Source organism: Zootoca vivipara, chromosome Z, assembly GCF_963506605.1.
Source record: "Zootoca vivipara chromosome Z, rZooViv1.1, whole genome shotgun sequence".
In the NCBI taxonomy this organism is placed as follows: domain Eukaryota; kingdom Metazoa; phylum Chordata; class Lepidosauria; order Squamata; family Lacertidae; genus Zootoca; species Zootoca vivipara.
In genome coordinates, this window is record NC_083294.1 from 39,891,039 (window position 1) to 39,915,175 (window position 24,137).

Sequence of the window (24,137 nt, forward strand, 5' to 3'; positions counted from 1 at the left end):
AATGGGACTTGCTTTTGAAGACACATGTGCTTGTGCTGTGAGATTCAGTGAACTTTTAATTCTTCATCCAGTTAAAATGTCCTTCCTTCCTTCCCTTCCTCTTTTTGTCTTAACTACAGCTACTCCCAAGCCACCCAAAAAGCCTTCCAGCGGAACAGGTGAGATATTTTGCCATCTCTTATTTATAGCAAAAGAGTGGAGTGAATCAGGGGCAAGTTGCTGTTTGCAGGTGGGATTTAATCATATAGCGGCAAATTCAAGTTCTGCAGTCAAATATGATTTGTAGCTGTTGGCACAACTAACCTGCTTTGCTCCATAGAAAAGAATTGAACTTTCTGCAGTAAGGAAAGTGATGGGGAAATGCATTGGAATCACATTTGCTTGACAAGTCATTGTCTAATCTCCCTGCAAACAAATCAAAATGAGTCCGCGATAAATAGCTGAAAACATCTAGACTCCATACAGACTTTGTGCAAACAAATAATGAGCAAACCCAGAAGGGACCAAAGCCAGGAGAAATTGCTGTTTGATTTAGAGACAACTAAGTGTTTCTGGGTAGGAATGGCAACTATTGATTGCAGGTTGTGGGGTCTGACAGACCCTGGCAAGCCTAGAACTAATTGCAAAAGCTTTCTGTTTCTTTTTGTGGCTGATGCTGGCTAATGGAGTGGTGGGGGCCTCTGGTTGGGTGGTAGGGGCAGGATGAAGAAGTAATGCAGAGAACCAACTGGGCAAAGAAGTCCCAAGGCTGCTACCACCAAAATTGCCACATGGCTTGGTCCTTGCCCATTCCACCTCTCTCACCTGGTGGGGGGGGGATGTGGCAATGGAGGAAGCACACGCATGCAGCTCTGCCTCCCCCAATCTCTCGTGTGTGTGAAATGCTGCAATGAATCTGAGTTAATGAATCTGAGTTCAACAAACTTGACTCCTTAGGTGGGCCACTGCCAGGGACTGGCTGGGCAACAAGGAGTTGTGGGAGGTAACAGTTGGGGAACCCCCAAGGGAAACCCCTGAGGAAGAAGGCTCAAAGCCCAGGGGTTGATGGTGGGACACCAAGGAGAGGTCAGAGGGAGAAGATTGGGAGGAGGGCCTGGATGCTGAAGGGGCAACAGGGTTTAGTGAGCAGGAAGAGCCGGTGGCAGAGAACAGTTCAGACTCCAAGCCTGAAACAGAGGAGGAGGGTCAAGGGACAGCTGAAGAATCCAGGGAGTCTTCCTTTTGCTGCAACAAGTTTCCTCCCCTTTGGTCTCCAAGAATGCACAGAATAATTAGGGCAGAACAGAGACCAGAGATGTGCAAGCACAGTTTGAGACTGCTTGGGAAATATCCGGGAGAAAGGTGCCTTCAGTCCTGGCAACTGCTCCATAGCGGCAATACCTACTGGGAAGAGTTGCTGAGCTGTATGCCATTTCCTTGAATAAAGAGTAAACTTCGCTGACAATGGAGCCCTGCATCTTTCTTGCCCTGCAGCTGACTCCAACTTTTACAGCCACACCAGTAACGAAAAATGCTGTCACTGCCTGAATCTCTCTGTGCAGCCTTAGGGAGTCCCTTTTTCATTATGCCATCCCGGCCTGCTTTTCAGGGTTGTTGTGAGGGTAAAATGGGATAAGCCAGGAACTCCTTGGAGAAGAAGAGAAAATACACACAGTGCAGAAAAACCCAACCACCTGTGGTTTATTTGTCTCTCTCTGTGTGTGTGTTTCTGTATTTATCTGTCAAATAGGTGACTTGGATTTGGCTGACTACTTTGACACCCCACCAGAGACGACAACTAAATCAACCAAGGTTACCACTGGTCCTTATCCAAGGAAACCAGGTGAGTCGTTCCTTTCTCTGCTAGGCTTTATTATAGCAGAAAGGCGGGAACCTCCAGATAATTGTTGGGCTCCAACTTCCACCAGCTTTAGCCAGCATGGCGAATGGCAAAGGATGATGGGAGCTGTAGTCCAGCAGCACATGGGGAAGGGGAGGCCCACAGGTTCTCCATCCGTATTTTATAGCAAAGTTTCCTAAACGCCTGAGCCACCTTCACAGGATCGAGAGCCGCAGGTAACAACGTTTAGATTTCTAGGCATTGAGTTACAGGAGGATCTGTCCTGGAGTGTTAATACAAGGGGGCTTGTGAAGAAGGCGCAGCAGAGACTGTATTTTTTGAGAATTTTAAGGAAAAACCATCTTCCACAAAAGCTGCTGCTTGCCTTCTATCACTGTGCCATACAGAGCGTGCTCACGTACGGTTTATGTGTGTGGTACGGAAGCTGTACTTCTCAGGACAGAGCAGGGCTGTGTAGAATTATTAAAAGAGCAGAGAGCATTATTGGCTGCTCACTCACCACCTTAGAACAAATTTACACCACCAGGTGCCATAGAAAAGCACTAGATATATCAAGAGATCCAACGCACCCTGGTCACCATTTCTTTCAGCTCCTGCCATCGGGACGGAGATATAGAACAATGCAGGCAAGAACGAGCCGTCTCAGGAACAGTTTCTTCTCTAGAGCAATTTTGGCCTTAGATGGAAAGCCTGGACTTTGAAGTCATCTTATTTTACTTGTTATTTTGTATTATATTTACTGTTTTTAATTAGGTTTTTGTAATTTTGGATTATGCGGAATGCTTTATCTGAGTGGATGTAGCAACCGAGTAATTTCGTTGTTCCCGCAAGGGGACTATGACAATAAAGATATCTTATCTTATCTTAGGTTCTTCCTGTTGCTCCATTTTGGTTTCTCTCCTCTGTTTCCATCGCTGCTTTTGCTTCTCTCCTTTTCTTTTACTTCTTGGAGGGAGGGGGGGATTATCTGTACCAGGGGTGGGGAACCTCTCTGCCCTTCTAGGAGTTCCCCATTCCTCACATAAGGCTGTCGTCCCCCCAAAAAAACCACGCCCATGTGTCCCGCACCTGATGTCATGTGTCACAACTTCAAAGGAACAATCAGGAGGTTGAAGTGATTGTTCCTTTGCTGGCCCCACACTTTGTTCCAGGAGCGCAAAGCGGTTTCCACCAAAATAGCTGCTAAAAGGGGGGGGGGGCTTCCCCTGGAGCAACAGCATCACAGAGCTGTTTGAATGCCCTTTTTGCAAATAGCCCCATGCTGGTCTTTTGAGTCTCTTGTTCTCTACATGAGGCTGTTTTGCAGAAGAGCTTTCAAGCTGACCCATGCTACTCTTTGAAGTTCTAACAACTCAGGAGTGCAGCGTCACCTGACATTACAGTGATGTCACGTGAATGATAGGTAGTAGGTGGCCTTGCCTACCTGCCAGATTTGTCCTGCTAGGGATCCAGGAGATAAGGAACTGTTCCTGCAGCCAGAAAGTGCAGTTCAAAAGCACGTCAAAGTGCAAGTAGATAAATAGGTACTGCTTCAAGTGGGAAGTTAAACGGCGTTTCCGTGTGCTGCTCTGGTTTGCCAGAAGCGGCTTTGTCATGCTGGCCACATGACCTGGAAGCTGTACGCCCGCTCCCTCGGCCAATAATGCGAGATGAGCACCGCAACCCCAGAGTCGGTCACGACTGGACCTAATGGTCAGGGGTCCTTTTACCTTTAATATACAGATGTGTATATTCTTATTGTCCTGATACACATATAATTGTTAGTAACCTAATATACCGGTATTCTGTGTAAACTCAATCCAAATATCATTGTATTTATTCAAAGAAAGTCTGCATCTATAAGCTGCCCATTCATAGGTTGCCAATGTCATGTTGTCGAGCCATTGATTAAGGGGAATTGTATCTCTGTTCTTCCAGTTCATCAGTTATCAGTCTCTTGGCCACCATTAGGGTGTGTAGAATCCATTTCTGCTGTTTCCATACAATGGTTATATATAGTTCAAGAGAAAATCACCTCTTAAAATCTTAACCCCCACCCCCATAGTGTTTCGTTTATACAGTCCCCTGGCCGTACTTAAGGTGGGTGGGGAGTGAGAAGAGAGCAGCCCCCCTTGGAAGTTGCTTAAATTGCTCCTGCCAATCTTTTCGTTCTTTACCCAGCCGCCACCACTTTCTGAGTCACCTTCCCTTTTGTTCCTCTGTCTTCAGATGAGATCCACTGGAACGTGATGCATACCACCACCAAGCAGCCCAAAACTACCAAGGCTCCGCCCAAGAAGGTCCCAGGTAAGTGACAACCTCTACAGAGCGCAGAAGACACCCATGGCCCATGCCAGTAATGTGTCAAGGGACTTCTTTCACTTTTTCTTTACGGATAGTGTTATTTTCCCTAGGAAGTGAATCAGGTGTGTGATGCTCCAAGGCCTATTCTGGCATACTAATCCACAAAGAGGGCAACCATGGACATCCCCATGCCCACCAGCTTTGCATAAGCCTTGGCCAACATGATAAGAGTACATCCAGGGACAAGGCTGTCCCAAGCCACATCAAAAGAACAGTGTTTCTCCTGCTCCCTTCCTTACCGCTTTGGCCTCAAGTGGGAGGTTGATGGTGCAGACAATGCTGTTGGGTGCAGAGAGTGTATTGCAGTATATGTGCTTTTTCCTGCAGTTTGATCCACTGTTCAGGGCAACCTCTGTGCGAAGTGCATGGCAGGACATAACTGAATTAATTGAAATTGCAGGGAAATATGAAGAGGTCTTTGAATGAATGAATGAACGAACGAACGAATGAAGGAATGAAGAGGTGTATTTATACTTTTCCTCCCTCTAGGTTGGCTTGTGAAAACAAAATAAAATTACAGAACCTTCCCAGTTTGAATTATTAGATTATTATATGCTTTAGAGCAGTGGTTCCCAATTAGCTAATTACTGAGGAACCCCTATACAGTCATATCTTGGGTCACAGACACTTTCAGGCTGCGTTTTTTCGGGTTGCGCACCACGCGAACCCGGAAGTACCCAAACAGGTTACTTATGGGTTTCGGCGCTTGCGCATGTGCAGAAGCGCTAAATCGCACTTTGTGCATACACAGAAGTGCCGAATCACGACCTGCACGTACGCAGACGCGGCGCTGCGAGTTGTGAATGCTGCAGGTTGCAAATGTGCCTCCCGCATGGATCACATTCGCAACCTGAGCACCCACTGTATTTCAAAAGCCAAGCCACGGTCTCCCCTACTTTTGAAAATTTTGGTAACTCTATTTTCCTCTGCAAAGCCATTTTTTGAACAACATGTGGAGTAGCCCCTAATAAGCAAAGGATTTTAGGTATACTAAAAAGACAGACCATAAAATCTGTGATACTACCATGCAAAAGTGACAAAAATTTAGTTGTGGGGGAGGCAAGGGGTGGGGCCATGGACCCCCTGGGTGCGTTCTGCAGATCCCCAGAGGTTCCCGGACCCCTAATTGGGAACCACGGCTTTATAGAGCAACAGATGCATTCAATAGGTAATCCATGTGCTATTTCACAGCCAAAGATCCAATGGATTTCGACTTATCTGATGCTTTGGATGACCACAACCCTGGACAAGGTGGAGGAACACCTAATGTAAATCCTGGTGGAGGTACGTTGATAGATCAGTATTAGCTTTGTGCTTTACTTCTAAATCTTAGATGATTTGGCCAGCATTTTTCTCACAATGGTTGAGCACTCCACTCTCAATGGTGCTTAATGTGCATCAAACCTTGACTCCAGATACCATGCAACTGGGTGACTTGGCTCACATATGGCATTATAATAGGAATTGGGAACCCTTTACAGCCCTGGGGGCCACATGCCAGTGGAGTCTTGTGGAGGAAGGTCTTGAGATGGCCCCTAACTTCCCATAGGTTCTCATAGCGCAAACACCATCAGCCACAAAAAAAATGTCTACCAGGCCAGGCTGCTTGCTGAACGTATCAATGTTAGCAACATATATCTTCTCCCTTCACTTTCCCAATGTTAAAAAAACCACACCTTTTGTACGGTTTCCCTGCCTGGTCACCTGGAGATGATTCTCCAGGAGGCCAAGTGAGGTGCTGTTCACAAGTCAAGCCTAGCCAACCTACATAGGATGAGCGAGTTGACTTGGGTGAGCATCTGTGTGTTGCCTTTCCCTCTGATGCAGCCAGATGCAATGGTTGTGGATGGACCCAGCTTAAAGCGGGAGTGGTGACCCTCTGGGCATTTGGGCCCAGAGAGGCTGATGGAGGAGACCCCACTTATTTCAAGCCTAGAAATCTTAGCCCATAGATTGGCTGAGTTGCTACGGAGGTCCCACTGAGTGATGGAGATTCCCCTTGTCAGCCAAAACTGGGTTGGAAGAATCTACTTCCTTTAAGTCTGCTGTGTTCACACTTCAGCCATCTGTGGGGCGTACTGTATAGGAAGGATTCTTTTCTCATGTTGATGTTACAGCAAACCAAACCTCTGATGTAGGCAAAGTCTTGGGGTGGCAAACAAAACAGGATACCTTCTCATGGCCAAGGTCTGACAGCTCAAAAGGCGTACAGGAAGTCTGGATGATGTGTCCAAGTCATGCTTGAGTCTGCCGTAGGTAGGAGTTGTTGTACTCCCCCACTGCACAGAGAAGGCCCTTAAAATAGCAATGGGAATGGGACACAAACACACATTTTTGCCAAAAGGTAGATCACTGTGACTTCACCTCTGGCTTTATGGCTGTGCTTATTGGTTCATGGGATTCACTGCATGAATCAATGGCACAGGCGTAGTAGAGTGGATGAATAATAGTAATTTAAACAGAGGACCTGTAATAAAATGTTGCAGCACGGAGTGTTGCTGTTCAGGGTTGCATTCCTTTCCTTGCTCCCTGCCCCATCCCAGCAGTCAACATTTTGTGGCCTTAGAGCATGCTTAGTCCTAATGTGGGGCTAATTTGGGGTTCTCTCCCCTCCATTGGGTTTTTCCCCTAAAGGTTTTCCGGACTTTTGCAGGTGATAGGGCTCCCCCAAATCCGCTGAGGTGCTGTTTTAGCAACATAAGTGGTGGTATTCGCACCCTGAACATTGCATATAGAAGAAGTGGCCATGTTGATGCTTTGCTGTGAGAAACAAATGGCCCACAGCTTTTAACCTCCTCTCCCCTTCATATGACCTGTTTGGCCAGATATTTTTCCTTATGGATCATTCATGTCTCCCTTGTTTGTCTCCCTCCACCCTATCCATATAGGTAACACTAGAGAAATAAACAGATGTGTTGGCAGAATGTTCATGTTATTGATACCAACTTGCACTCTTTTTTCCCTAAAACATGCGTAATTTGCTTTCATCGTGTTGCAAAACCTAAATCAACAGCTGCTATTTTCTGTGATCAGTTAATGAATAAAGAATCCTGTTCCAGGCTCGAAAGGTACAGGTGGAAGAGGTGGAAAACCTGGTAAGGAGTCTTGGATGGGCTCCCAGTTGCTACCTTTCCCCTTCCTGTCACAATCCTTTGTTTTCTGCCGTCCACTCCTTCTAAGCACGGAAAATCCATCCTGTTACTTATCTCTGGTTCTGTGCAATGCAATGGGGGCGAGGGGGATTTTAAATGCTGAACGCCTCTACTAATTTTCCCTTTCAATTAGCATCCTCTAATTTTCACATTTATTATTGACTTGGTCAACTTCAGATCTTGTGAGATGGCCATTTGCTGTTCGCTGTGTTACTTTTTCTAAAAATGAAACACTCTAAGAAAAACTGCCATTACGAAATCGAAAACCGGATAGTGATCCATTTTGTACATCACAGCAAGCCGTAGCTAATAGTTTACCATCATGGTTCCTAGAGGGCACTTTCACTCCACCCCACAAGTAAGCAGAAGAAATAAGCCGTGATCCCTAGCTTAGGCACCTGAGCCAGACACAATGGTCTGTTTTGCTCCAGCAATACATCTTCAGTTACTACAGATTGTGGCTTTCAGGGAGCAAAACCAGCTGTTGTCCCTGGTTTGGATTTAACCTTAAGGCAAGAATTGTGGTTTGTATCTTCTGCCCACTAGTGGGAAGGAACGAAACAGATGGAGAAAGGCATAACCACAGTAAATGATGAACCACAGTTTAAGGGAAGGTGTGGCCCAATATCACACTTCTGGAAAGCTTCAAGTAGCGATGGGGAACCTGTGACCCTCCAGATGTTTCTGGACTTCCTTGGCCATTGGCTGTGCTGGCTGGGTCTGATGCAAGGCAGGAGATCCCTCACCCTTGGTTCAGAGCCAGTTTCATCCTGTATTTATGTGGAGAGAGCACAGGGGGAAGAGTGTCCAGGGAACACTTTTATTTGTTTTTCTGTTACCTAAAACAGCTGGGAGAGGTGCTTCCCGTCAGGGTTGTTGTGGCCCAGCTGCACTATTGAGCTGACCGTCAGCATCGTTATAAGACAGGGACAGGGAACCCTTTGCTCATGGGCCAAATGTGACCCATGACGTCTCTCCATTTGGCCTGCCAGGCCATTTTTAGAAAGCTATGCCCTACACCTGACATTATGATGTCAGCTGTGTTGTGGGTAAAGGTGAGGTGTGAAAGGAACAAACAGGAATTCAGGTTGACTCTGAATTCCTCTGCATGAGCAAGGCAGACTCCCAACCACCCATCAGCTGGTGTGTGGCGAGAGCACAGCTTAATCAAGGAGGGTGGAGCAGTTCCCACTGAACGGAAATACCTCTCAGCAGGATAGGACTGATAGGAAAAGGGCTTTCAAACACCCCTGTGCTCTTCTTCAAATCTCTGAATTTCAGCGGTTGAAGGAGCAGCCTGGAGATGCTTACAAAGGGCTTACAAACAACCCTGTGCTGTGTTTTGAAGTCCCAATAATTGGAGCTTCAAAGCGCAGCATGGTGTCAGGTGATTGACATATGGGTGATCCCGTGCACCTGAAAAATTTTGCCTGCCAGAGTCTGGGGAAATTTAGATCTAGCTTGCTGGCCAGAAAAGGTTATCTACCCCTGTGATAAGGGTCTGTCTTTATATTCTCAAACCAGTGGGGCCTGGGAGAAGGATTTGCCATCTAGCTTTTCCAGTTCTCCTTTTTCTTTCCCAGCTTTCTCCTCTGCTTGCTCCCTTCTCCTCTTCACTGCTATCCAGCGTTGTGGGTTTCTTGCTTGCTTGCTTCTACCCACAGTATCACGTGGGAGAGTTTGGAAATTTGTAAATGATGTGCTTGGTCTTGAATTCTAAGCAAGCAATAACAAATTGATCTGTGTCTTAAGTTTTTGTAAGTTTTTTCTATACAACTTCGTTTGTGAGGTTACTAAGCAGCGTACGTAAGAATTATAAAAACATACAATGTATAAAATCAATTAAAATGAATCATCTTGCATGTGGCTGAATGCTAGATCAGAGCTGTTGTTATCCCAGCTGGCCATTGCCAAAGCATGGTGTATATTTGTTTCCTTCTTAGCTACTGGAAAATTTCTTGCACAACATTAAATCCGAAATGTTCGACTTTGGGTTCAGCTGGTTGCATAGGAGGAGAAAGACCTGGACTATACACAGATGTAGACATCATTTTGATCCCCCCCCAGCTGACTTTTAATGATATATTGACCTACATTGATATCTGCAGTCAGTTTTGCTTTAAATAGTTGTTCAGATTTTTAAAAGCTATTTTTATTATTGTTTTGTATTGTAAGCCACCTTGTTTGGGTACATGTCCTGAAAGGTGCACATAGGTCACATAGAATTGTAGAGTGGGAAGGTGGCCTCAAAATACTTTAATATTAATAAAGAATAGCGTTCTGATGTGATAAAATGCTCCAGGTGTTGGGAGGGGAATCAGAAGTTTTGAATCTCCCTTTTGTGAAAACACATACAGGAAAAAACAACTCCCTGAGAATAGAAAACGAGCACAGATGAAATGAAGGCTAGAAATCTACCCTATTGTCCTAGTGTTCTGTTTTCATTTGCAGCGAGTTTATATTGTATGTGCACGCGTTCAGAATGTGTATCCCCTCTCACCTGTAGCCTGAAATGGTACATTCCGGTTGCCAAATGAAAAAAGGACTTTTATTGTTGCGTTAATCAGGGATTTCAGCAGCTGAAGCTCATCACGACAGGTGAAGAAGAAGATGGGGCTACTGTCCTTTAACGGATGTGTATTTCTACACATCTATTCAGAAGCTACACCTTCTGAAATTCCCCTCCGACACAACACACCTATTAGACACAGTGTTTCTTAAACCTGGGTCTCCAGCTGTTGTCAGACTCATACCCTCCAACTCCTGGTGAGAAAAATCCAGGATCAGTAGCAGTGTGGCACCGGAAGTCACTTCTATGCATGTCTGGACATGCGCAGAAGCAACTTCTGGTGCCGGCGCTGCCCGATTTCCGGTGCCCAGACATGGGCAGAGCAGCACCCGAAATCGGTTCTGCGCTTGTCCAAACATGCGCAGAAGGAGCCTCCCTGGCAGGTAGGAAATCCGGGGGATTTATGGGATTTTTCTCTATTTGGGATAACAGTGGGAAACGGGTTTAAATACGGGGGTTTCCTGTGAAAAACGGGAGACTTGGCAGCTATGGGCAGACTACAAATTCCATCACCCCTGACCACTGCTAGCTAGGGATGGTGGGAGTTGTGGTCCAGCAGTAGCTGGAGACCCAAGTTTCAGAAACACAGCATTAGAGGTAGAGGGGCCCTCTCTTCTTCACCTGCCCACCCTAACCAGTCCTCCTAAAGGTCCCAGCAGCATCATGCCTTGCAGGAGGACATCCATTAGTTCATCCTGCACACTTAATTCAGTTATATGAATTTAGCAAACCTCAGCGGATTGCTAAAACACACACAGAGTTTTCCATTTCTGGAAGTGTTTGCTATGAATAGTCATGCTGTTCCCCATAACACAATTGTAGAAGGATTCTTCCTTCCTTTAATTCCAATAGGGCAGGAGTGGGGATCTTGTGGACCTACAGATATTTGTTGGACTGCAACTCCTATCATCCCTGAGTGGTCATACTGGCTGGGGGTTGATCAGAGTTTGAGTCCAACAGCATCTGGAGGTGTGCAGGTCCACCCCCACTCTACTGTGAGGGACACTGTAACACCTGTAGATTTTATTTTTTAAGAAACAATTGTTTTTAGTTTTGCCACATCTTTTTACTGTACTGGTCCCAAGAGCAGTGCACAGAAATGCATACTAAAATACTAAAGCAGCAGTCAGTATAAAAACCCGAACACTTCTGTCACAGGAAAACACACACCAAAAGCAACAACCAAATAAATAATCCAGCAAAACCACAAACAGACAGAATAACAGGAGCTGCACCAGTATGATGGCAGAAAATCTCTTGCCACAGAGTATGAGATTCCAGAGTGCTGTTTGCTACCCTTCTTCAAGGGCAGCCTCACATAGGGCAAGCTAGAGTACTCTAGAAATCATTTGATATCCAGTATGCTAGGTCTAAACCACAGAGCCTAGGGCTTGCTGATCAAAAGTCGGCGGTTCGAATCCCTGCGACGGAATGAGCTCCCATTGCTGAGTCCCAACTCCTGCCAACCTAGGAGTTTGAAAGCATGTCAAAGTGCAAGTAGATAAATAGGTACCGCTCTAGTGGGAAGGTAAATGGCGTTTCCGTGCGCTGCTCTGGTTTTGCCAGAAGCAGCTTTAGTCATGCTGGCCACATGACCCGGAAGCTGTCTGCGGACAAACGCTGGCTCTCTAGACCTATAGAGCAACATGAGCGCCGCAACCCCAGAGTCGTCTGCGACTGGACCTAATAGTCAGGGGTACCTTTACCTTTACCTATGCTCAGCTTGCCCCATGTTGCGATGTCATCAAGCTGTGGCAGTGAAGTTGATTAATCCACAGAGTAGTGACGATCACAATATGGAGTGAATTGAATTAGCCATTGCTGAGCCAATGACAAGTGAGGGGTGAGGCATTGACTCGGAGTTGCCCTTGTTGTTGTTTTGCTTCTTCTCACATCCTAAGTCCTTATTTCCCAATCGGTACCTAACCAGCACCAGTCCAACTAAGAAATGCTTCTCTTCCTCCTGAATGCGGCACTTAAAGCCATCTTCCTTGTAACAATTAGGAAACAAATGTCTTTTTGAACCTAAAAACATTTCATGGGCTAACGCAAACAATTCCATCCCCTTCCAACCTTTCAGGGTTTTCGGATGATGACTTGGCTGGAATTGTGGACGAGGGCGGCTACCAGCCAGATAAAAAGAAAGGTAAGTTCTCTTCTTGTTGCTTAGCTAAGAAAGGGGACACCAACAAAAAGGGACAGGAAGTACATTTTTATATTGGCAGTCCAATTGCAAAGTTAATGCCTTGACTGTAGAGCAGTGATGGGGAAATCTGTGGCCCTCCAGACTACAACTCCCATGATCCCTGACAACTGCTCTTGTGTCAAAAGTGAGCCGGAAGAAAATCACACCCCGCTAGTTGGAGTTAACACATGACTGTGGTCTAAACCACTAAGCCTAGGGCTTGCCGATCGAAAGGTGGGCGGTTCGAATCCCCACGACGGGGTGAGCTCCCGTTGCTCGGTCCCTGCTCCTGCCAACCTAGCGGTTCGACAGCATGTCAAAGTGCAAGTAGATAAATAGGTACCGCTCCGGTGGGAAGGTAAATGCCATTTCCATGTGCTGCTCTGGTTTCCCCAGAAGCAGCTTAGTCATGCTGGCCACATGACCCGGAAAAACTGTCTGCGGACAAACGCTGGCTCCCTTAGCCAGTAAAGCGAGATGAGCGCTACAACCCGAGTCATTCACAACTGGACTTAACTGTCAGGGGTCCTTTACCTTTACCTTTTTATGCACCAACTTGGCAGAGTGTCAGGCCGAATGAGCTTGGATCTTGCCCCCAAGCAGTAGTTGCTGGCACTGAAGTTCTCCCCATCCCCACAGCTGCCTAAGTCCCCTCCTCCCCAGGGTTTTTTCCAAGCAATCTGAGACTGTCCTTGCATGTCTGCTTTTGTTCCTCCTGTTTCATGCCCCTTCTAGTTCTGGGAGACCAGGTGGGAGGAGAGCTTGTTGCAGCAGGAGGGGGAGACACCCATGACACTTCACCAGGCACACTCATCTCTCCCTCTTGGCCTCCTCCCCTGCTTCAGCTTCTCCCTCTGATTCTCTGCCACCGACTGTCCCATCTCATTGAGCCCTGTTGCCTTTTCAGCATCTGACCCCACCTCTTCCCAGTCTTCTCTGTGTTTTTGTGACCGCTCATCACTGTCCCACCACCACGCCCCAGGCTCTGAGCCCTCTTCCCTTGGGGATCCCACAGCTGGTTCCTCCCACCATTCCTCTGCATCCAACCAGTTCATGATACATTGCTGGCTGGGGCTGGTGGGAATCATAGTCCAACAACATATCCAGGACCACAGGTCCTTCATCCAGTATAGGAAGCTGCCTTAGACTAAGACCACTGGGTCCACCTTGCTCAATGCTGTTTACACTGTCTGGCAGTGGCTTTGCAGACTATGGGCAGGAGCCTTTCATCTTGGCTGTGAGGGCAGCAAGCATTGAATGAGGGGGCTTTGTATATGCATAGCCACACCCCTTCCCCTGCTTAGAGATTAGGTATCTGACTGAAACAGCGGGCAGGAAATGACTTCAACAGCATCCTTGACAGGTGGCCAATCATTTGAATTTGCAGGAAAAAATAGTGATAGTTTCTTGCTCTTGCCCATATCCCACTATCCTAATTCACATATTTTTAGCATTTTAAAAGAAAAAGATGTGAGGCAGCTACAGGCTGCAGTATTTGAAACCTCCACAGCAATTGGCTGTATGAACTCTGGCTTCAGTTGATTGAAGCCATTTCTCTCTAGCTGTAGACTCTGCTGCCAAAGGGGTTATGGAGAGTTTACAAGCATTCCAACTTTTCAAAGGCACAGGCCATTCCAAAGCATGAGAGCAGATGCGGACATCTGGAACTAGTAGGAAGGGGATTCAGCAGAGAAGTGTGTTTGTGGAGTAATTGAAATGTTGGTCAGCAGTTGCATGTGTGAAAGTTCTATAGTATGTCCTAGTGGCATGAATGGGGATAGCATTTGGACAAAGGGGTAATGGGCTTGTGTGGATAGTCACTTGTGTCATGTCTTTAACACAGTGGTGGCTGCTGCCCATTAGAGCTGGTAGGATGGAAGGCAGGAAGCCCAAACAAGGGAATGGAAGCAAACGAATTTGGCTAGTCTTGCCCCCATCTACTTTGCAGAGTTCTGCAAGAGGAGGGAGAAGCTGGCAGGCAGTGGTTGCAAGTAATAAAGCAGGCAGAAACACAGGAAGCTCCCTTATACTGAGTTCACACCAGTATTCCATCTAGTTCAGTACTGTGCTCTGACAGCGGCCCTTAGGGGTTTCAGACAGGAGGCATTCCCAGTCCTACTTATAATTCCCAGGGATTGAAACTGGCTCCTTCTGCATGCAAGTACCCTGCCACTGAATCGCAGCTGCTCCTGTTGGTGTGGGCTAGCTAAGGGCAGTCTGGAGTTGGTGGAACAGCATCCTGCTTGCCGTAACGGACCAGCCTCCACTGATTAAACATATTTCCCCCCACAAGCTTCCTTCTAATACTGATTATTGCGTCGTCACTTTCTATCCTGCACAGACATTTGCATTGATGCAGATGACATTATTTATACGAGCTTACCCACTTCAAAAGGGGGACAAGAACTCTTCATGGTTTTCCTACTGGACCCCTCAGGGTTCCTTCAGTGCCCTAAATTGAAACCAGGGCTATGTGAGGAGCAATAGTAAACCCCTAGTTATGACTCTGTAGGAACATAATCTGTTCCTGCATCTGTCAAATTGGTGAGTCAGTTTCCCCAAAGATTTGTTGCGGTCAGAGATATTGTGTGCACTGTGTGTTAATTTCTCCAACTTGATTACAAATGGGAAAAATATATAGCACAGATTCAAGTTACCAGAAAGGAGATTCTGACTAAACATCAGGAAGAGCTTTCTTGTGTTTAAGAGCTGGTTGGCGGTGGAATGGACTCGCATGAGGGGCTGGACTCTCCTTCCTTGGAGGGTTTTAAGAAGTGGTTGAATGGCCATATGTAATGTATGGTCTAGTTGAGATTCCTGCATTGCAGCGGGTTGGACTAGAGGACCCTCAGGTTCCCTTCCTTCTTTACAATTCTATGATTCTATGATTCCATTACCTGCCTAACATTTTGCACCTTGCTCTGGCGAGTGGATCTTGTTGTTCTAGTGAGGAAGTAAGTAGATAACCCAAGCCTGATGTTTTTCCTTCCCCGGTTTAGAATACAAGCGGTGACTGTTTTGCACGGGGGTTCGATTCCTGGCCCCTGTGCACATCGGCAGAGGGTACATAAGCCAACCCTGTTATGCCCTGCCCCTTTCCTGCCCTCTTCCATGTCCAAAAAGAGCTGTGTTGGTGATTGTATGTCAGTTGGATGCACCTAAAATGCTTTCCGCCTGTATATAAGAACTGAGAACTGCCCAGCCCTGTTTCTCCAGGAGCTAGTGCTCTGGGCATGCCTCCTGCTAGGAATGAGCCTGGTCTAGAGCAACGACCCATGAAAGGCGACAGCCTCTTCTGATTCACACCCAATGCAGAGATGTTGCGGAATCACCTGACCCTAGCAGAGCCTAATGGGGGGCTCCTCAGGAGGTGGCTACCTTGGGATCACAGGAACCTTTAAGCATTTGCTTTAACTCCTTGCCATATGAGACTTACCAACCCAAGGGAAGCACCTTTTTCAGTATTAAATTGCTGCTTTCTGTTAAGGTCCATGCGGATCCCAGCAGGTGCTAATTACTGTTTTTGGACACATCAGATGGTCTTCCACCACCAAGTCTCAGTATCCTACAAAGGAGTCTCTTTTTTTTCTCTTTCAAACCACCCCATCATTTTTTCCAAAGTAGGGTGGAGCAGGGAGGGGTGGGGAGAGAGAAAGAGAGGGAAGAAAAATGCTGCCTATGCTGCAGAGTGCAGAAATTTTCAGACAAAGCCTCCAGCCTCTGCAAACCCCACCCACCTCTTGACTGCGCACAGCGCTAAATTTATAATCAATCTCATTTATTGCTCAATGCAGTGCTACCGAAGCAGCAGCTGGTTAATTAATATGAGGGCTTCCAGTGTGTGTCTCTGTGTATGCGCAAGGCTGCAGATGCAGAGCAGTCGAGCCCTATTCACATAAGTTCCTTCGTCAACATTTTAGAAGATAATTAACGCTGCCCCAGGATTTCTACATTCTCTCCCCCCTCCCCTCTTCTTAGAACTGGCTTTGGGAGGAGGGGTGTGAGAGGGATTCCCCCCACCCCCAATTTGTCCTTGCTTTCAACTCCCAAGATGTAGATCAGCCCTCCCTTGACAGAATGATTTTCATGGAGGCAAACTCAGGGCAGGCATGACGTCATGGCTGTAAAACGATGTGTGCATTAAAGGATTGGGGGGGGGGAGAGAATCTCTGCACAACACCTGGTGGGGGTCTTAGCATTCTGTTTGTAGACCTTTCCTACTGTGCCGCTTTCACATGTGATTTTTTTTCTGTGAATATTGTCGCAAAAAACAGTCCTGGAAAGCAGAAACAATTTGTTGGAAATAGCCCCAAGAGAGCTATGTTGGCAACTGACCTGCACATTGATTGCAGCCAATACACCCTGTCCGTAGTGCTGTTTTGGAGGTAGGCATGCCACCTGGAAGGCTTTGTCCCATTTATTTGGCAGGGGTGTGTGTGTGTCCCTCTGAACCAGGAGGTCAGATTTGAAGAGACTCTATCCAGGGCAGGGGAAGTGTGTAATACTTGGGCCAACTGAAATGGCCCAACCCAATAGATATAGGCTAATATTTTATCTGCACAGTTGAAATAGGCCAAGAAAAGCTGAATTCCATGCTGCCTTTTGTTGCATAATAATTGCTTTGAATAATTTATTGGACAGTTTGGCATCATTAGCCTGGTTCTGCTAGTCACGGGAGGAGTCCTCCACCCACATAGCCACTAGAATCCTCACTCAGCCATCCTATGGGCTACCATTGGCAATTCACTTTCCAGTGTATCATTTCATCAACGACCACTAGAAACATGTTTCCTTCTTTCATAACAAAGGCTGGATTCTAGATCTCAGCTATTCCCCAACCTGGTGTTCTGCCCAATGTTTTGGACTCCAGTCCCCATCATCTTTGCCCATTTGTTTCAGTGGCTGGTGCTGATGGGAGTTGTAGTCCAAAGCATTGGGGGGGCATGGGGTTGGGGAAAGCTTTGCCACACAGTTACTCTTTTTCAGCACACCTGAAGAACCATAGTAGAGGTATAACCTTGAGTATAAAAGGCAGCTTCACATGTTTAAAATTGACCTTATTCTAGGTTATGAATGAAGGCAGATAGTTTTGCCCCAAGCAGCCACTGTGTCTAGCTGGAAGGGAAAACTTTTCCCCATCTCTGCACACTAACTGGACTTAGTGGCACTGTACTACATCTCTTTCCATTCCCCGCTCCTCTGACTCATCTAGGAAATGTACCTGCTCTGAAAAATTGCTCAATGCATTGTACAAAGCATGGTAATCATGTCTCTGCCTCTCTTAGCCTCAGCCTTCTGGCTCCTATCTGTAAAATGGGGATAATGATCCTGACATTTCTTCCAGAGTGTTGTAAACGTTAATGAGACAATACATGAAGTGCTTCAAACATTTACGATTGCGTTAAATAAATACCTGTTGTTATTTCCAGGTGGAAGTTCAGGAAGTGGCGGCAGTGACAATGACGGTAAGCACAATTCTGGAAATTGCAGCTCCATCTCCGCTTCACACAGATCCCTTTCTGTGTCCTGTATCTAAGCCAAACTGCAGGTGCCTGAGCTGACTACTTGGACCTCCCCGCTCCCCAAATATCATACTGTAGATAATTATGTAAGAGCTTGACTCTAACATCCATGGCACACATGGAGACATCCCTGATCCACCCAATATAGTATTGCAAGTTTGCAATTACCCCTTTGAGATTACAAAAAGGACATGGGTAGTAAAATGAGCCACATAATATATAAATGTGTTGGAAATAGTTGGGCAAGAGTTATCAAATTGTGATGTCGGGTAATATCAATTATTGCCTTTTTCACATTTCTTTTCAAGAGGGTCCCTACCATTGGGCTATACCCACTGTTTGAATTGGCCCCTTGAAATCAGTGGGCATTGTCCATGGATTTCAGTGGGTCTACTCTTGAGTTTAGCTGACATTAGATCTCACACATAGTTTTAAAGTCAAATTTCAGCCTCGCCAAAGGCCTTTTGCAAACAGGCACTGTTACCTGAAACTCAAGGTAGGGGAACCTTTTCGTTTCCTTAGACAAGATAGATCCTTATCAGGATCTGATGAGGGTAGGGCAGGCTTTAAGATCAGAGCAAGATTGAGGACTTAAAAGGGGAGAGGCTGCCAAGTTATCCCTTTTTTAAAGGGATTTTCCCTTATGCTGAATAGGCTTCCTCGCGAGAAAAGGGAAAACTTGGCAGCTATGTCAGAGGCAATCCTCCCCCCCACCTTAAAGATTAGCACTTGTGTGTTTCTGCACAAGCTGCTTCAAACAGTGCACAAGAAGTGTGTGAGCTGCTTCAAATAGCACTTTTGAGAAGCACTTGAAAGTAGCTCCCAAGGTCCCATTTTCAGCTGAAATGGGACCTTAAAGCACTTCTCAAAAGCACTTTTGAAGGATCTCCTCCTTCATTTAAAGGACAAGGGGGCAGATGCTTCAAACAGCACTTCTGAGAAGCTATTTAAAACAGCCCATGTGATCTTGCTTCAGCTGAAACCGGACTTCAGGCTGTTTTAAAGTGCTTCTTAAAAGCATACTTTTGGTGTTACTGCTCTTGCTGAGCTGATCTGCAGAGATTAAATCCTGCTGCTTTGGCACTATGATCCTGTTCCGATAGGAACAGAGGTCCCAGCTGACCCAGGATTAAATACCAGTGACACAGCTGGTGGTTGGGTGTGGTTTGGAGAAAATAATTTTGTGGTCCAAATTGGACCACCTGATGGGCCAAATAAGCCTGCAAGCTAGAGGTTGCCCATCCCTGCTCAAGGCAGAAGCTCAATGCACCTAAAGGTAGGAGCTCCTCAATGCTGAATCAAGCACAAAAGTTCCCATCTCTTTTTGGAATATGTTTGTTCTTGCTAAATTCATCGTACTTCTTCTTTAGTGCAAACCCTAGTTTACTATTGCATCTTAACTGGCAAACTATGATTTACACTCCATACCTGAACTGCAGATGAGTTTGAGGTTCATTTGTAAATCCTGGTTTGGAGGACAGACTGCTGTGTCTGATTAGGCAAGTTGGCACTTTTGATTGCTCTTCAAACCAGTATTACAAACCAGCTTCAAAATTTTAGTGCAAGATTCTTCTATGGTATTCAAGCACAAACAATAACTTCAGACATCAACTGTGGTTTTCTGTAAAGACGAAGTTACAGGTAGGTAGCCGTGTTGGTCTGAGTCGAAGCAAAATAAGAAAATTCCTTCAGTAGCACCTTAAAGACCAACTAAGTTTATATTTTGGTATGAGCTTTCGTGTGCATGCACACGAAAGCTCATACCAAAATATAAACTTAGTTGGTCTTTAAGGTGCTACTGAAGGAATTTTCTTATTTTGTAAAGACGAAGTAACTCATTGAATCAGAGGGGGAAATATAAATGAAAAAGGTTCATTCACACAAAGCCAAACTGTAATACAGAATTGGATGTGAAGCAGTCCTCTGTGATACTTAGCAAACAAATCAACATAGTAAAGTTGTCAATTACAAGTACAGGTACATTAATCAAGCATGAATGCATGAAGGACCTATATTAAATGTATATTAAACAGGTTCAGCCCAGCATACCTGAAGCAGCATCTCCACCCCCATCGTTCAACCCGGACACTGAGGTCCAGCGCTGAGGACCTTCTGATGGTTCCCTTACTGCGAGAAGTGAAGCTATAGGGAACCAGGCGGAGGGCCTTCTCAGTGGTGGCGCCCACCCTGTGAAACGCTCTCCTATCAAATGACAAGGAAATAAACAACTATCTGACTTTTAGAAGACATCTGAAGGCAGCCCAATTTAGGGGATTTTTAAATGACTGATGTTTTAATGTATGGGCAGGATATAAATAACAAACTGTTGTTGTTGTTGTTGTTGTTGTTGTTGTTGTTGTATGTTTTATTCCTTGACACATTTCTGCACTGGTATGTTTTCCGCTGGCGTTTTGCAGGTGCCTTAGTAGTAGAGACGGGAACGATTGCTGGCATTGTCAGTGGCCTTGCCATGGCCCTGATTGGTGCTGTGAGCAGCTACATCTCCTACCAGCAAAAGAAGTTCTGCTTCAGCATACAACGTAAGTTACTCTTCTTACCCTTGCAAGGCCTGTCTGCAAGTTGGAGTGAAGTCCCAAATGGGTGTTAAGGATTTGTGAAGGGGTCGAGAACCAGCCTTCCCATCCACTCTAGGGTCTTGAGCCTTGTTCACAAAAAGTGCCCAGCAAAGGAACATCATTGCATTGCCAATATAGTAGGTGGGGTGTGTTCAAAAATTGGCTCTCCTGAACTTCTGTCCTGGCCATGAGGAAGGCTTGCACAACTTCCAACCTGCCAGGTCCAATTCAGCCTATTGGGGTGCTTAAGAACATAAAGAACAGGAAAGGCCAAGCAGGCATAATACATATCTTGCTTATTATTATTATTATTATTATTATTATTATTATTATTATTATTATTATATCACTTCTATACCACTTTATATTTTTAAGAAAAATCTCAAGGCAGTTTACAGCATATTAAAATATCAATAAAACAATCCAGAATCAAACATTTCTGAAGAAAGTCAAATATTATACAGTCAAAGCAACATAATTAACAGAAAACTAAAATAGTATTTTAAGGATTTCAAAACAAAACATTGCAAAGGTCAACTACAGAATACATATTTGATGTGAACAAAGTTAACAACAACAGCAAAAATCTTAAACATTTCAGAAAAATGAAAACCATTGCTAAATTAAATCAAATATAAAATGCACATTTAAAACAGCATAATTAACAGGAGAATGAAATATTATCGTAAGTATGACACGGCTGTTTGGCAGGCACGAAAAGATGGAGCAAAAGAATCCAATAGTTAGGGTTTGTTGTCAGGCATAGCGATGTCCCTCTGGTTTCACCAGGTGCCTCTTTAGTAGAGCTGGTGAGTCTGGGCCCCGCCCCCTAGGCCAGGTGGAAAGGGCCTTGCAGGGAGCAGCCTTCAGCACTCACAGCCATGGTGGGGCCCATGGAAGGCTGCCTTAGGCCTGGCCATAATTTCATGCATAGCCCAAAGAGCTGCTGCCCCAAAAAAACATATGAAGAGCCCCACTGGATCAGGGCAGTGTCCCAGCAAAGTCCAGAGTCCTGTACTCACAGTGGCCAACCAGATGCTCCAATGGGAAGGCCCCCAAAGCAGGACCTAAGAGTGTGTGTGTGCGCGTGCGTGCGTGCATGTGCGCGCTCCCTAGTAACTGGCATGCAGAGGCTACTGCCTCTGACAGTGTGCATTACATAGACTGTGGGGTAATACTAATCTAGGGTTTCCAAGGGCTTTTATTAATAATAGTGAGAATCTCTCATTTTAAAATCAAATCCCTAGTGCATCTCCCTCTGCTAGCTGTGGGGATGGGAACGGCACTCAGCCTCCTGCAATGAAATTGCTATTTTCACAGGAGCCTCTAAAACAAACAGGTGTGTGCCTGAGTAAATTAAGCCAGCAGGAAAGTCAAGAGGAATGTGATAAAATGAACCCCTCCTTTACTTGTGTTGTTTCTTTGCCCCATCAGTGATATTTTTGAAGAACAAAAAACTCTTTGCTTGCACGCTCTCTCACTCACACACACGCTCTCTCCCTCTGAAAAAAAGCATCAATAAAGGCAGCACTGAGAGAAGGCAAAACCCTAGAAAGACCGCAGGAAATTAAAGTTAATTATAAAGGAGGCTTAATTTAAGCCATCAGACATGGCGTGCTGGGATAATGTCATGCCTTAGATGCATTGCAATGCACAGCGGAGGTTGACGTGTCAGGCACTGAAGTGACTTTTTATTGACGGACATAAAACTGCATTTGGTGCTATCCTAGACACATGGCAAGAGGGAGAGGTCTGTACAGCCCCATAGGGCTGCAGCACATGGAGACACCCCCAGGCAGATTCATACGTGATGCTGAGCTGCCCTTTTGCACTTCTGAATGACCAATGCAAACATCTATTTACACAAACATGGCAGGAGGAGGCAATTTACACATGAGTGCAGTAGCACAGAGGCAAAACTAGGCAGCTCCCTAAAGAAGCACACTTAATGGGGCACTTATATTGAGAGTAACTGTCAAGGCGACATCTGGAATCCCTTTAAAAAAAGGAACTATTAAGAACAGATTGATAAAATGAATAATTGCCACACTTTGGCCCAAAATCTATATCTATGAGATGCTTAAAAGCTTGATAGTTCTGGATGGAAATAGCCAGGTGTGCTCAAATTTGTAAAGCTGATCCCCTACACTTGAAATACAACCCTAGAGCCACAAGCTGGCTATACAGGCAAGTTTATCATGCAAAGCTAGTGCAAAAGCTCAGGCAGACTGAAAAATTCCCAGACCGTTATGTAAGAGAAACATAAAAACTACTGGCTAAGTTCAAACTTCCCAAAGCAGCTTTAATAACCATGTGATGTCATTTTATAACAGGCATAGGCAAACTCGGCCCTCCAGATGTTTTGGGACTACAACTCCCATCACCCCTGACCACTGGTCCTGTTAGCTAGGGATGGTGGGAGCTGTAGTCCCAAAACATCTAGAGGGCCGAGTTTGCCTATGTCTGCTTTAAACCATTGGTTTTTAAAAAAACAAAAACAAATATTAGTATAAACTGCTAAGCTTAGAAATTAAAGTACAAAACCTTTCCCTTACTGTAGTTGCCAGCTGAAAATCCTACATATCAAAAGGTCCCTTTAAGAGTTTTAGTTTGCCCTTGGGACTCAAGACTACTCAAGTGAGGGGGGCTTCTTTTTCTGTGCTGCCTGCAGAACCTGCTAAGGACAATTGCCTGGTAAAAACAACAACCGCTGTTTTTTATGTCTCCAAAAGGAGAGCAGGCATATGCAACCATTGTAGAAAGAAAAGAAAGAAAGAAAGAAAGAAAGAAAGAAAGAAAGAAAGAAAGAAAGAAAGAAAGAAAGAAAGAAAGAAAGAAAGAACTCTTGTTCCATGCTGGCTGTGACTGATGGAAGTACAAGCAAAATCTAGGTGGTCACAGGTTATTTACCCCTGCCCAAGGAGCAAACGTTTGCGTTTTTCACAGCTTGTAATACACAGTTTAGTCACTTTAGTGGGCAGGCTTTAATATTTTGAGTACACCTGGAGATTTTAGTCAATAACTTGAAATATACGTGGATTAATCTGGGCCAAAGTGTATTAAATACACAAGCAACCATTGCCTGTGACTGCTGGGTCTGCTTTTCAATATATGTGGCGTTGTGCAGGTGCCAGTTTATACCATTGCTGCTGCTGCAAGTTCCCAGCTGGGTCAGGTGCCCACAGTCCTATGTTGGCACGCTCACACACACACACACACACACACACACACACACACACACGTACATAAGAGTCATCCTCTCATTGCCATAATTGCTGTGCCTGAATTGAGTGACCATTGTAACCTATTGCTATGACACTGCTGCTTCTCAAGGCATGAACCCTTTATTCCTAAACACCATTGCAAATGATGGTCTTTCAGCGCCAATGTTTTTCATCTGTTGATGTTTTCAGAGGGTCTTAATGCAGAGTATGTGAAAGGAGAAAACATGGAAGCGGTGGTGACTGAAGAACCACAAGGTAAGATACTGTTTTCAGGCTCAAAGGAGGCAAACAATTTTGTTGAAGACTAATTCACACTGACTTAACTTTCGCTCTTTCCTTCCCAGTTAAATATTCTGTCCTTGAGCCACAGACTGCAGAGCCACCTCCGCCGCAAGAAAACGCAAAAGTCTGAATCCCAGACCTGGTCTGAAGAAGAATCAATGGCAACACACACACATGCTTCTCACATGCTTGTAATTTAGCTTTTTACAAACATTTGATTTGGATCCAAAGCTATTTAAATGTGCGTTCTTCTGATTAAGACAGACTTCTTATTGTAGTAGCTGGTATTCTAGTTTCTTTTCTTTTCTTTGTGAAGAGTTGTATGTTTACATTCACATGGTCATGTAGGAGTTTTGTCAGGTTGACTTCAAGAACAAAAGGGTGCTTCAAATTGGTGTTTCACATTAGAGGTAGGGATTTTCATGAGGGGGGGGAGAAGCAGCT

The 24,137-nt window shown here is 45.3% G+C and overlaps 1 protein-coding gene across 2 annotated transcripts in view; it reads left to right on the forward strand.

Moving 5' to 3' along the window:
- The window catches only part of CD99L2 (CD99 molecule like 2), a 56,019-nt gene extending 32,128 nt beyond the window's left edge, over nucleotides 1-23,891 (forward strand). Inside the window, exons 3-12 of one of the 2 annotated variants that reach the window (XM_035113263.2) lie at nucleotides 120-158; nucleotides 1,730-1,822; nucleotides 4,049-4,126; nucleotides 5,375-5,467; nucleotides 7,243-7,278; nucleotides 11,985-12,050; nucleotides 17,519-17,554; nucleotides 20,029-20,151; nucleotides 23,601-23,666; nucleotides 23,756-23,891. In XM_035113263.2, the coding sequence (XP_034969154.1) occupies nucleotides 120-158; nucleotides 1,730-1,822; nucleotides 4,049-4,126; nucleotides 5,375-5,467; nucleotides 7,243-7,278; nucleotides 11,985-12,050; nucleotides 17,519-17,554; nucleotides 20,029-20,151; nucleotides 23,601-23,666; nucleotides 23,756-23,823 (698 nt within the window). In that variant the 3' untranslated portion in view covers nucleotides 23,824-23,891. The remainder of the gene's footprint in view (nucleotides 1-119; nucleotides 159-1,729; nucleotides 1,823-4,048; nucleotides 4,127-5,374; nucleotides 5,468-7,242; nucleotides 7,279-11,984; nucleotides 12,051-17,518; nucleotides 17,555-20,028; nucleotides 20,152-23,600; nucleotides 23,667-23,755) is intronic. The other variant, XM_035113264.2, reaches the window with a different exon arrangement.
- Nucleotides 23,892-24,137: the final 246 nt, after the last annotated feature.